Raw genomic sequence first — 13,734 nt, 5'->3', positions numbered from 1 at the left:
CAAGATCTGGTTAATGTACAACATGCATCCTTTCTACATGTCTCTAAAGAATTTATGACTCCTTTCTAGAATATGGCAGGAGACAGGGATGTTGAGCACACAGACATGGTAAAGGCCCCAGCTGGAGCTGAGTTTTCACAGCCAAAAGCTGGCTACATTGGGACTCAACGTAACCGTAACGGTGGCTAAGGGCAACAGTGTCTCCTTGCTAAGTACATTCTAATAAGTACAGAGTGCTGCGGTCTGCTGATCCGTGAAGAATGGGGTAATAAATCACTCGGACTACTGTGTATCAAAAAGCCAGCTCCCTAGTTAGACTACAGGATATAAACCCCAGTCTCAGCCCCTCCGTGCTTTGGGAGCTCTGTTCTTCCTTCCCTCTCTAAATAAACGGCTTTACTACTCCTTTGTCCACTAATTCCTCACGAGCGTGCACAAGAGCCTGGTCATCTCAGGGTCCCGATCCAATCTGGCACTGGTGTTGGGGCCACACACCCCAACTTCTCGTGTCTACAATTTATACTATAAGAGGCTGACAGTTTTCATGAGAATTGCAAACCTACATAAAAGTTGAGATTAGGATTAGATGGAATAATACAAAATTACCACTATTCAACCATTTTTGATCTATAAAAATCACAAATATCATTCACCCGAATATAAATGCTCATATCCATGGTACCCGGATTCCGTAATGTTCTAGATTTTGCCTCACTTGCTAGTCTCTCCCTTTTTCCTTCCTTCAATTGCTGACTAATTTTAAAGCAAATTCGAGACTTTAATTCATTCTACACCTACATACTTGGTATGTATCTCTGAAAAATACAAACATGCTCCTATTTAACTGCAATGTACCACACCTAGCCCTTGGTTTCTGCTACTACCCAGCCCATATTTAGACTAGTCAGATTTTCCTTAAAATGTTTTTTTATTGGGTCATGGGAAAAGTCATGAGATGTTTTTGCATAGGAAAACATAGAAAAATACATCATGACTCTTCCAAGGACCCAACACATTCAGTTGATTGGATCAAGTTTCTGAAATGTGTTCGTACACTTTGTGTTTAGTGAATGTGGCTCTTTCACCTCTCTTATTCCAGAACAGTCCTTTGGAAATACTTCCTCCCACTTTTTTCCCCATGCCACTTGAAAGGACATATTAGCCCCAACCCCAATTATCTAGGACATTTTGGATGGGAAGTTCCACAGATGCCTTGGGCATTTACTTTCTTTTCCTTTTTGTGTGTGGGGGGGTATCGCCCCTTGGGTATTTGTCTCTTACTGTAGCTCTGCTGGAGAAAAGGCATCTCTCAGGTGACCTTGAGTTCCCTTGGCAGGGTAGGAAAAAGGCCGAAAGGGTCAGACCTAGTCTGGCTGGTCCTGTGGGTGGGGACATGCCCCAGAGGGAATTCCTTGGGCTCAGAGGACAATATCCACTGGAAAGGAGGAAAGGGGGTGGTTGCTGCTAGATTTTACTGCAGGTGGCTGACTCATCCAGAGATTACAACTGAACCGCCCAGGCATTGTAAAACAAACAAACAAACGAAAAAAAAAAAAAAAAAAAACAGGACCTGGCTGCTGTCTCAGGATTACTTTAATCATCTCGCTCTAAATCCCTTTCCTTTGAAGTCCCTAGCTGCCAGTCTGTGAATTCTTTCACACCCTGACACCACTGACCTGTAGAAGAAACTGGGCCAGTGATCTGTCCAGTGCTGAGTCACTCCCCTTGGATTTGTTTGCTTTTCCACAGTAACACTTTATCTGCATATTTCAGATAAACTGGAAGTCACAGAACCTGCACTTTAAGCCATGACATATCGTCTCTCAGATACCCTTTGGCATGCCAGAGCCGTGAAAACTTTGGTTATACCACTTACAAGCTATGGGACCCTGGGCAAGCTACTAAACCCGGTGAAGCCTGAACTTTCTCATTTCTGAGATAGGAATACAATTCATATGAAGGATTTTGTGAAGATAAAACGAGACAGCGAATACGTAAAGCCCGACACATGGCCTGATCCAGGGACAGCAAGCAGGTGCTCAGTGAGCGTCAGCTGCCATCAGTGACAAGACGTCTTCAGAGTAGATAAAGAGATAATCACTCCCATCAAATATTTATTAAAGCCCCTGAAAATCTGCATATATCTATTTTTGGACATCACAGATACGAGCAAGAATTTATCTGTAAGCAATAAGTAATACCTACAGCAGAAGTAGAGAATCCAAGGACTTTGGAAGAATAAATTGTCTTCAGCAAGTTTGTTCCACTGCCATGGGAGCAGAGTCTCCTCTGTGCCAAAAACATACTACAGATAAAAAGAAAAATGGATAAAGGGAGTAAATATATGGCAGTCACCTAACAACTAGACACGTAGAGCTAGCCGGTACACCGCCAGCTGATAACATTAGGGCTGGCCAGGTAGCGTGGTGGTGAAGTGATGTACATATGGAGCCGGATCCCTCATGGCCAGCTATGGTTCAAGGGTTGGCCTGACGGCTTGAAAAACATGCCAGGCATGTGTGTGTATGTGCCCAAAATTCTGACAGGAGAAACGGAGAAAAGAGGACTGTGGCATGACCACACTCCACTTGGGGGTGATCGCTCTCTCTCTGGGGAATACACATGCCCTCTAGCAATGAGAACAAGTTAAATTACATAAAACTTTTGGTAAGTTCTTTCCTTTCTTTCAAGTTCTTTTTTTTTATATTATCTACTCCACTTGGGGGTGATCGCTCTCTCTCTGGGGAATACACATGCCCTCTAGCAATGAGAACAAGTTAAATTACATAAAACTTTTGGTAAGTTCTTTCCTTTCAAGTTCTTTTTTTTAATATTATCTCTCATTATTAGAATTACTCTAATAAGTGTATTCCTTTTTATCTTATACAAATTTATACTTACATTATTTTAAACTTGAGACCTGGAAGGATATTCTGAATTTATAAACAAAGACTTTAATTTAGTCAAGAGTAGGACCAGCAGGTGGCATAGTGGTTAAGATGCTAGACTCCCACATGATTGATCATGGTTCAAATCTTGGACCTGGTGGCTTGAAACTCATGCCAGGCACATGTGTGTGCATGCCCAAAATCCCGGGAGGAGACTGGAGGAGAAGGGACTGTGGCATGGCTATACCCCTGGTGGGATGATTTCTCACTTTCTGTCTCTCTGGTGAGTGCACGTGCACTATAGCAAAAATCTCTCAGAAAAAATATTTTTTTTAGCCAAGAGTGCTACTTACTTTTCAGTAAGTAAAAGTTCTATTTCTAATAGCTATAAAATCCAAAATATTTCAATCTAAGAACTACTCAAATTTCAGAATTATTTGGATAACTGTTACTAGTAAAAGGGATACCTGGTAACATTAAAGTTGGGCTGATTAAAAACAGGTTATGTAGAAAGGTATTTGAAAAGATGGGTTAGTAGGTCCTTGATAAATATGAAGAATACCTGAATGAATCTCAGGCTATTTTCTCAGACAGTATTTCCCTTAAAAATTTCAAAGAAAGCTAGCAAGGCATTTCAATAGGGTCCAGTTACCTACTAGGCATGCAATCTGAATTACTTCTTTACCTGTAAGGAAATCATTACCTGTCATTGGTAAATGCAGGAAAATCACAGCAATAAAAGTCAATTAGTGTAGTGATATTTAGAAGTGGAAAGAAAACATGGCATTCTAAAAATATTTACGCAAACAAAAGCCTTTCATACTATTTTCTTTTCCTGATAATGCTGCCCTCTTAAGCATTTGAGGCTGCAGAATCAGAAGATAGCATGTCCTGTCTCTCTAATAGTTCATCAAACTTTTTTGTGGGGGATGGGGGGAACAAAAACCAAAAAGCTCTATAAACTTAAAGGGACCAGTGAAGCTAGCTTTGAATCGCTAAGTTATTAAAATATTAAGGCTACAGAAAATTTTAGCTGTGAAAAATAATATAGTACCATCTTTCTTAAAAAGTGGGACATAAAATCCCTCTCCTGTCAAAATTTCAGCTTAAATGACTGCTCTCCAAAAGGCTTTCTTTGGCCATGGAATTGATAATAGTCTTGTTAAATAAACTATTTTGGCCTAAAATGGCCGCTGTACTCCCACACTTGGATTTCTAAGCTGAAATCATACATAGTAGTCTGTCTTTCTGAGCTGGTTGCTAGGTTACAGCCAATCACAGCAGCTAGGCTTTGGTCACCCACAGGCCTCCCGCCTTTTAAACTGTGTTAATGCAGACAAACTTCAGAATGTTCCAACCCAAATTATTTCCCTACTTTATTCCTTCACTTTCATTTTTGTACATCATGGTCCCATTCCTGTACCCGGCACTTTCCTTTTCTAGAACGTAAATACCGAGTTGACCCCAAGGCTAGCCAGAGTTGTTCCAAAGTCCGGGGACAATTTAAATCATGTTAAGATTTGCTCAATCAAAACTCTACTGTATTACATTGGTTTATTTCTCTTTTTTCACAGTCTCTTGGCCATTCTTTATCGCACCAGGCTATTACTGATTCTCTCCAAAGCATTTTGTTTGTTTGTTTGGCGGGTTACTCACTCAGTCATTCAGTAATTTATAATGTACGTGCCTCGTGCAAGGACCTGGTGTGTTAGGCTCACCGCTGTATTCTCTGGTTCACAGTAGACAACAATTATAGGATGACTAAATAAGCACATACAAATCACATTAAAAAGATGTGAGTGAGCTGTTTATGAAAATATTCCTTTTATGAGATACTATTTTCTTTCGTAAACAGTTACCCCTTATGATTTATGGCTTTCAAGTATAAGATAAGGTTTTCTTAACTTGAGACATGTTTATTATGGCACAAACTATTCTAGTCAGGAATAAAGCATGACCTGGTGTAGACAGTTGGGATCATTTTAAGGAGAGGTATTACCAAGAAACCAGGAACTATATGAAACAGTTTTCAGTATTATAAAGTTCTTAGATTTAGCACTTTTTTTTTTCTCCAGTAAATAAATATCCATTATGCTCAGCATGATGTCTTAGGTATTCGAACAAAATATATATATAAAAAAATACTTTTTTACAAGAAGAAACATGATGTCTTAGGTATTCGAACAAAATATAAAAAAAAAAATACTTTCTTACAAGAAAATAAATAAGAGAAACCTTTTTTACTTTCTTGAGATAAACTGGGAGAGAAAAGAACTATGAATCCAGATACCTGGATTCTGGTCTTGCTATTAAAAGAGGATGCTATTCTTGATGAGTCCCTGATTCTTGCTGGGCCTGTTTCTCCATTTTTCAAAATGAATAAATGAATCCTTGGTGTGAAGGTAGTCTCAGAAGATACTGCTTAGTCACTGGCTGATCACATGTGAGTTCGGTCGGCCGCTCCTGGGAGACTTCAATCCAGGCTGACTGTCCCACGCTCTGTGGCCACCAGGCCCATCTTCTTGAGGGCATTGCCACTGGATCTTCCCATTTTCATCCCAAAGCCTCATCCCACAACCCTCTCCCCTACCTGTTTTCTACAGTACACTACTTCCATAATGCAGTGCGTCTCCTGAAACCTGACCCAGCTTTTAATTCCCTTCCATTCTCCAAACTCTTCGACTGTCTTTGGAGCAGTCGAACCATAACCTGCTAATTCCACCTGTTTATCTTTTCCAAGTGTTCTCTTTACCTCCTTGCATTAAAACAGACCTATGGTTTCCTGCACATACCACTTCCATATTCCTCAGGGTTGGGTTTGGATCCTCTATGCCCCTCTCATCCCATCCTTCTTCCATGTCCTCACCATACTTAACTAGTTTGATGTGGTGAGAACACTTAAAATCTACCCTCTTAGTTTTCAAGTGTATGATACATTGTTATTAACTCTAGTCAACACAGTTGTATCACCTACCTCTTTCTAGGCATTTTACCATTGCCAGACTATAGCTTTCCTCGGCTGCCTCATTGATGTTTTATCTCCAGCTCTACTGATAATTCTCTTTCATAAGGATTTGTCATTAGGTGACATCCAGTTTTGTATGCAAACCCAAGTACTATGATCATTCTAGGCAACCTAAAATGGCTTCAGAGATGATTCAGCTGACACCTCCATGTCCACTGCTCTTGCCCTCCATGTTGCCCTTCTAAATCTCTCCTAAGTCATCGTGCCTGCCATGACTTCCACCTGGCCTAATTCCAAAATGATTAATTGAAGCATTCAGCTCTTTTTTTGGGGGGGAGGGGGAGGAGAAGAGATATTTGCCATAGGGAGCCTATGATCACTAGAGATACACAGAGAGACAGAGAGACACAAAGTGAGAAATCACCCCTGGGGGGATGGCCATGCTGCAATCTGTTCTTCTCCAATCTCCTTTCAGGATTTTGGGCACACATGCACATGCTCCCAAGATGAGGTTTTTTCCCTTCTTTTTTTTCGGAGAGGTTTTTGCTATAGGGTGCGTGTGCTCGCCAGAAAGACAGAGACAGACAGAGAGACAGAAAGCGAGAAATCACCCCTTGGGGGGATGGCCACGCTGCAATCCCTTCTCCTCCATTCTTCTCTCGGGATCTTGGGCACACATGAACACACGCCCGGCGTGAGTTTAAGCCACCGGGTCCGGGACTCAAACTGTGATCAATTACATGGGAGTCCAGCTACATGGCCATTATGCCAACTGCTGGTCCCCCCAGCATGAGTTTTAAGCTGCCAGGACCGGGAATTGAACCATGGTTGACTACATAACCATTATGCCATCTGTTTGTCCCAGAAACATCCAGTTCTTTAACAATAAACTACTTATCCTTTCAATTTGCTTAATTATTCTAAATGTCAGTACTCTTCAGTACTACCAACATCTCCATGAGGCTGCCTCTACCTTTGTTTCCCAGTTTAGATGCCAGGTCCACCATGTCAATCATGCTCGTGGCAATGTCCTACCCTCCTTGCCTGTCTTTTCACATGTCTGTAAAACCCTAGCCCTGGGTGATCTCAACTATAGCTGAGGACTGCTGGAGAAAGTTGAAGAGGATTGAACTTGTTTCACCAAAAAGTCCTGGTCTTGAATTTTAGATTGAATCCTTAACACTCTCCTGTATTTCTACTCTACTTTGTAGACAATATGAGAGCTCTTCTAAAAGCTCATGGGTATGTATGTAATGAAAAACTATGCATGAATTCAACATTTTTTGTGCCAAAATAAGTTGTACTTTGATTCCACTTTCCATAAACTTTTTTTCTTCCTGTGGAGAGGTTTTCGCTATAGGGTATGTGCACTCGCCAGAAAGACAGAGATAGACAGAGAGACAGAAAGGGGGAGTCACACCCCAGGGGGGACGGCCACACTGCAGTCCCTTCTCCTCCACTCTCCTCTCGGGATCTCGGGCACACATGCACACATGCCTGGTGTGAGTTTAAGCTACCGGGTCTGGGACTCGAACAGTGGTCGACTACATGGGAGCCTAGCAACATAGCCATTATACCAACCGTTGGTCCCAATTTTCCATAAACTTTTTGAAACCCTGTGTACCTCTCTTCCATAGTCCAAAATTATTGTTTTATTTTTTTTCACATTCCTTTGGCCTAAAAACTCTACCTTTCTCCTCAGTCCAAGCCAGTAACCTTGTTTCCTATCACAGAGAAAACAGAAAACAGACGGGAAATATCTCAACTTGCTCAAATCTAAACAGCCCAACCTAATCTTTTTTTCTGTTACAATGAAAAAAAGTCTCTTTTACAAAAAGAATCTCTTCTCCCATGACTTAGTCCTCATTCCCTCCCAGTTCTAGAGACCTTGTTTCTGTAATAATTACCCTTTTTTCCTGTAGATTTAATTTTCCTTGTTCAAATTTCTTCCATTTAAAATAAACACAGATCAACCAAAAATCAAACTCCTGACTCTACCTTTCCCCTATGCTCACATTACTAATTAACTGTCTTTTTCTTCATCCTAATGCAATCTGACTTTTTTTTGTTTGTTTTGGAGAGGTTTTTGCTATAGAGTACATGCGCTCTCCAGAAAGAGAGAGACAGAGGCAGAAAGTGAGAAATCATCCCCAGGGTGGGGGGAATGGCTACTCTGCAATCCCTTCTCCTCCGTTCTTCTCTCAGGATCTTGGGCACGCACACACATGCGCCCGGCGTGAGTTTAAGCCACTGGGTCTGGGGCTTGAACCACGGTCGGCTACATGGGAGTCCAGCAACATAGCCATTATGCCAACTGCTGATCACCAACCTGACTTTCGTATTATACTCCATTGAGCCAGCTCTTGCTCAAGACAGTGTTGACTTCATATTGTTAAACTAGTGGGGATTTTGCAACTCTCACTTTCCTTGAGCTCTCTGCAGCATCAGATACTGCCAGGAAAGCCCTCCATCCTCCCAGAAATACCATGTTCCCTTGGCTGTTGACTATTACTCTTTTTCCTCCTACCACTCCCCCATTCCACTGTGAACAGTGAAATTCCCCCAAAACCAGCCCCAGGCCCTTTTTCCTTCTTCCTCTTTGTTCTCCCACTAGGTAATCTGATTGTATTAATAGAAGGGACTGGGGCTGGCAGGTGGCGGTTAAGGGTGCTGGACTCCCACATAGCCGCCACAGTTCGAGTCCCACACATGGCAGCTTGCTTTTTAACTTTCTCTCTCGCTTTCTCCCTCTCTGGTCAAATTTAAATAGAGAAGGGATTGTGGCGTGGCCATCCCCCTGGAGGTGATTTCTTGCTTTCTGTCTCTCTGTCTCTCTTTCTGGTGCGCACACAGGCCCTATGGCAAAAACATCTCCCAAAAATAAATAAATAAATAATAATCTAAGCGGGCTGATAGATGCATGTTCAGAGTATTTGAAGCAAGCTATTTTTCTTTTGCACTTTAAATAAACACATTTTGGAGCACTTTCTAATGCAACTAACATTGCACAAGTATATTCACCAATGAGTCAAAATAACTAATACATTTGGAGGTCACAGAAAGGTTGAAAAAAATAAAAAAGTATATGGCTTTTAATTCTAAACAATTATTCTCAGTGTATTTTCCTAGTTTTCCCTAAAAACAATGTTCTGTGAAGAAGAATCTGGGTGAGCTAACTGATCTAATTACAGTATAATATTCATAAACCTCCTATTTAAACATACATGATCAACAGAAAATTAAACTGTCACTGTATTATCATTATCTGTTTACAGTGCAGTTTAAGAAGGGATGCTTGACAAATTTTGAGGCACCCTCAAGCTAAGGCCTGTGGGCTAGTGAACTGGGGGCAGAACCGCAGAGTACTCAAATTCTTAAAAATTTGAGGTTGAGAAGTTTATAAAGCTCTAAGTCCAAATGACTAACTTACAAACACTTTGTGTATGGGGAGTAGGCAGAGATTTAGTCAATTTGACAAAAGTCTATAGCATTTGTTGTTAGCTACAAGTTCAAAGACGACTGACATTTACAGTTTTCAGAAGAGAAGGTGCTACTAACGCACAGCTCACACTATTTACGAGATTCTAGCCAAGGGAGAGAGTACCTTTTTTTTCCTTTTTTTTGGGAGAGGTTTTTGCTATAGGGCACATGTGCTTGCCAGAAAGACAGAGACAGACAGAGAGATAGAAAGTGAGAAATCACCCTCCAGAGTGGATGGCCACGCTGCAGTCCTTTCTCCATTCTCCTCTCAGGATCATGGGCACGCATGCACACGCACCCGGTGTGAGTTTAAGCCACCAGGCCCAGGACTCAAACTGCGGTCAGCTACATGGGAGTCCAGCAACATAGCCATTATGCTAACTGCTGGTCCCAAGAGAGCCTTTTTTTTCATGCTGCTAGTTCACTTCTACAATGTTTATAAGGTTCACTGATAGAAAGAGGGAATAGAGGGGGGTGAACAAAGCACTGGTTGGGGAAGTACAGAGGGAAGGATAAGCCTCAACGCCTTGACATTAGAGTAAGGCTGGAAAAGATTAGGCAGAGTTAGCACATGAGTTGGGAGATGGGATCCTGAAATGACTGAAAAGCTGTTTTGTGAAAACGGGATTCATGTTGGTTAAAAGACAAAACACAACAAATTTACTTTAATTCTTAATTGGCTTTATTTGTGATTCTAGAATCAGGCAACACTTCCTTCCATAAAATAAATCTTTTTCATAAAATAAAACTTTTTGATAGGCCGAACAGAAAAGTTTGGCTTTGTGCAGAATAAAGAAATAAAGACCAAAAAGTGAACTGGTCATTTCAAAGTTACTTTCCTTTGTAAAGAGAGGATGGGGAGACTGAGCAATCAAAATGCAACAGGTTAAGGTCAGGTTACTCTAGATTACCTTCTGTTATTAAGATTTAAAACAGGGAACTTCATTGTCATGTCAACTTGACTGAAACTGGCCTATTTGGGAAATTGGTTCTCTTGATTTCTACCAAAGTCAGATAATGTAGTTTCAGTTTGGATCCTTTTGATTTTGTGTGGTCTGCTGGAGCTGTTAGTTATATTGTTGTTGCTGTTAGACATGTGCTTCCTATACTTTTTAAAAGTTCTAGGTTTTTGATGGTGTGGTGGTTGAGACAGCTGGATTCTACATGGCCCACTGAGGGGTTGAGGTCCAGGACGGGCTGTTTGTGTGCATGGGTGCTCAAATCCTTAGAGGGGCATGGAAGAGAAGGGATTGCAGCCATCTTCTCTGGGGGGTGATTTCTCATCCTGTCTCTCCCTCGGCTGGCCAGCACAGGTGCCCTATAACAAACTTAAAAACAGAACAGTTGTCTAGAGAGAAATATGGCTGACAGGTTAGCAGGAGTCAGGTTAGGTGCATGTGGTAACGTGTCTTCAGAGTTGCTCTGCAGCTGGGTGCCCGGTATGAGGATAAGCTGTCCCATGTCCCCCTCAAATTGCAGGGAGGAGCCAACCAGTGGCCATGTGGAGGAATAATTTCTGCAGCCAGCAGGGAAACCTCGCTTCTAGAGTTGCTTGGACATCAAAAGCAACCATTGTTTTGCCTCTCTATTTTAACTAAAAGTTGGATTCCGCTATGATTTACTTAATGGCAAGTTAATCTTTATTTCGCTTTTCTAAATTAATACTACACTTAAAATGCACTGGTGTGGGTGCTACCGTTCCTAGACTGCCTTCTGTCAATACAAACTAACTGCAAAACCAGGGGCAAAAGAGGCAGGGCGATGACGAAGTCCAGGGGTTCCCCCTAGCAGGCCGGCCAACCCTGCGCCCTATCCTCTCCAGGGGAGACTGTTAATTCCAGGGAGGACCCTCTGCGGCCGCCCTCCGCGGGCAGCTGCCGGCTCGCGCCTCAGCCGGGGACGGAGTCCGAGCGCTGACGGAAACCCATACCTGTCGGGCACGCGGCTCCGCAGCCCCACCAGGCACCCCTGCAGCCTTGCTCCGTGCGACCCCGCACGCCGGCTCTCACGTCACTCCGCACGGAAGTGCCGCGCTCGGCACCACTTACCTCCCATGCGCGACAGCCTCGCTTCCCGGCGCTGGAGTCCCGCCGGGCCTTGGGAGCCTGATTGGGCAAAACTAGGACGTGGGGGCGGAGCTTGGACGGGGATTGCGGATTGGATAGGACTGGAGGCGGGGACCGTGGGGGCGGGGCGTGCAGAGGGAGTAAAGGGGCCGGATGTGGCTGGGGATTGGCCTTGGGGCCGGAGATAGAGGGCGGGGACCGGATTCTGGGTGAAGACTGCAGTTTCGGCCTGGGCTGGAACAGGATGTGTGTGGCTGACGGGTGTAGGACCCGGAGTGCTTGGGAGGATGGGAAGGCTCTGGAGCCACTGAGGTGGTGCTAGGGGAGGATTCAGGTTAGAATAACCGGAAGGGGGTCAGAGAAGGCATGGCTGAAGAGAGTGTGGAAGGGGGTTTGTAGAGGTGTTTACCCCCTGTGACGGGGCGAGGGAAGAAGTGGAGAGGAACTTTACTTCCCTGAACAGTGAAATTAGTTTGACCTAAGTGGAAATGAAAAGGGACATGAGACTGAAGGAGGAAGGTAAATGATGCCTTGAAAAGTGAAGAGAGACCAGGAAATGGCATAACTACATCACTAGACTCCTATGTGATCGACTCTGGTTCAAGGCCGAGACCTGGTGGCGTAAAACTCACTCGAACAGATATGCCTGTGTGCCCAAGATCCCCAGAGGAGAACGGAGAAGGGATTGCTGCGTGGCCATCCGCTCTGGCGGGTGATTTCTCCCTTTCTGTCTCTCCAGGGAACACAGGTGCCCTATAGCAAAAATCTCTCTAAAAAGAAATAAAAGAAGAAAAATTGACTAGGAGACAAAGGGGGCACCATGGGTTACTTCTTTGGGAAAGACGGTGTTTCTGTAAAAATTTTGTTTGATAGAATTTTTTCCTTTGCTCTTTAAAGAAGACAAAAGGATAGAGGGAATGGGAGTAGTGATAGTTTTGTTACTTAGGCCTAGAAGAAAGGGTGGCAATACTCTTGGTTCAAAGAATATATTCTAGGAACAAGGAGAGTCAGAAGATCTGAATTGCATGGAGAAATTATTGGGAACAATTGAGAATCTACCTGTAGGTTGTGAGCTATTGTGGGGAGCATTCATTTGTCAATGCTCTCCAGCCAAAAGACCATCAGGAACACATCTATGGTCAGAAAGTTGGCTATTTGTGTTGAGGCAGAGCACATACCTGGGGAACCGTGGGTCATTTTATTAGCGTTAGGAGTAAGGTAAAGCTTGGACTTGTGTTAGGTGATTTGGGGAGAGAGTTCAGAGACTGGAGGTTCTTTGTGTATTGGATGTTGTTAGAAAGTAGGGGTGATTCCAAGACAACCTAGAAAGAGGGAGGAAAAACACAAGGCTAAATTTTCAAGTTTGTTTGGTAACCTTGTTTTCATCTGTGTTTAGGCTAGATTATTAAGGGATCTTGTTTGGTGTTTCACCTCTCATTCACAGAATGACCTTGTCTGATGTTGGTGTTCTGTGAGATTGCTTTGTGTAAGCACCGGGGCCAGTTCCTAACAACGCTAAGGTTGGGAGCCAGTTCAGTTATCCATGCCAAGGGTTGGTTTTCTTTTTCTCACATTTGACAAACACGAATTGAGTACAGAAACACTGAAACTGTGGGGAAAGTGAGGCAGAGAGAATCTGTGTCTTAAACCGTACATTCTGGTAGGGAGAAGCAGACAATAGACGAGTAAAATGTTGGGTCGTTTGAAAAGTCACGATGCATTTTTGCATAGAAAAAGAAGTCATGGCTTTTTCTACAACCCACTATACCATGTTATTTCAGAGGATGATAAGTGCTATGTAAGAATCAATAATGGGTAGAGATAGCTGAGAGTTTAACTAAAGTAGTCAGAAATGACGTTTTTGACAGGTGACATTTGAATCCAGAATTGAATGACGAGGCAGCCTTGCAATGAATGTCTCCAGAATGGACAACAGCAGTTTAAAAAATCTCTGAATGTGGAAAAAGGCCCTGTAAGTGACTCCTCAAAATTACTAGCTAGCGGGTATATTACCCTATCTCTTCTGCTCATTTGTCTTTTTAATACAATGATAATATATCCCTAATGTAAATAAGGCATTTTCCATGGTCTCATCTAAAGGACTAAAAATTATCTAAAATATAGCAGAGAGAAGGCAATATAGAATAGCTGATACGGTTCAAATCCCATATTTTCTAGCTGTGTAACCTTGGGCAAGTTACTTCATTTCTGTGTACTTTTAATTTCCTCATCTGTGAAATGTGGACTATAGAACTTTACTCACAATGCTATTGAGAGGAATAAATGATTTAATAGATCAGAAAGACAAAGACAATAACAAGCTAAAGAAAACTTA

General features: G+C 42.6%; 1 protein-coding gene across 4 annotated transcripts in view; it reads right to left on the bottom strand.

The window, feature by feature from the left end:
• The window catches only part of KYAT3 (kynurenine aminotransferase 3), a 75,690-nt gene extending 64,210 nt beyond the window's left edge, over nucleotides 1–11,480 (bottom strand). The window contains exons 1-2 of one of the 4 annotated variants that reach the window (XM_006169682.3): nucleotides 11,382–11,480; nucleotides 2,206–2,305 (exon numbers count right to left, since the gene is read on the bottom strand). In XM_006169682.3, coding sequence (XP_006169744.1) covers nucleotides 2,206–2,304 — 99 coding nt within the window. In that variant the 5' untranslated portion in view covers nucleotide 2,305; nucleotides 11,382–11,480. The other 3 variants (XM_006169683.3, XM_006169685.3, XM_006169686.3) reach the window with 3 other exon arrangements.
• Between the last annotated feature and the right edge of the window lie 2,254 nt (nucleotides 11,481–13,734).

Source organism: Tupaia chinensis, unplaced genomic scaffold, assembly GCF_000334495.1.
Source record: "Tupaia chinensis unplaced genomic scaffold, TupChi_1.0 Scaffold147417_1, whole genome shotgun sequence".
NCBI classification, from domain to species: Eukaryota; Metazoa; Chordata; class Mammalia; order Scandentia; family Tupaiidae; genus Tupaia; species Tupaia belangeri.
This window is presented reverse-complemented; position numbering and strand designations above follow the sequence as displayed.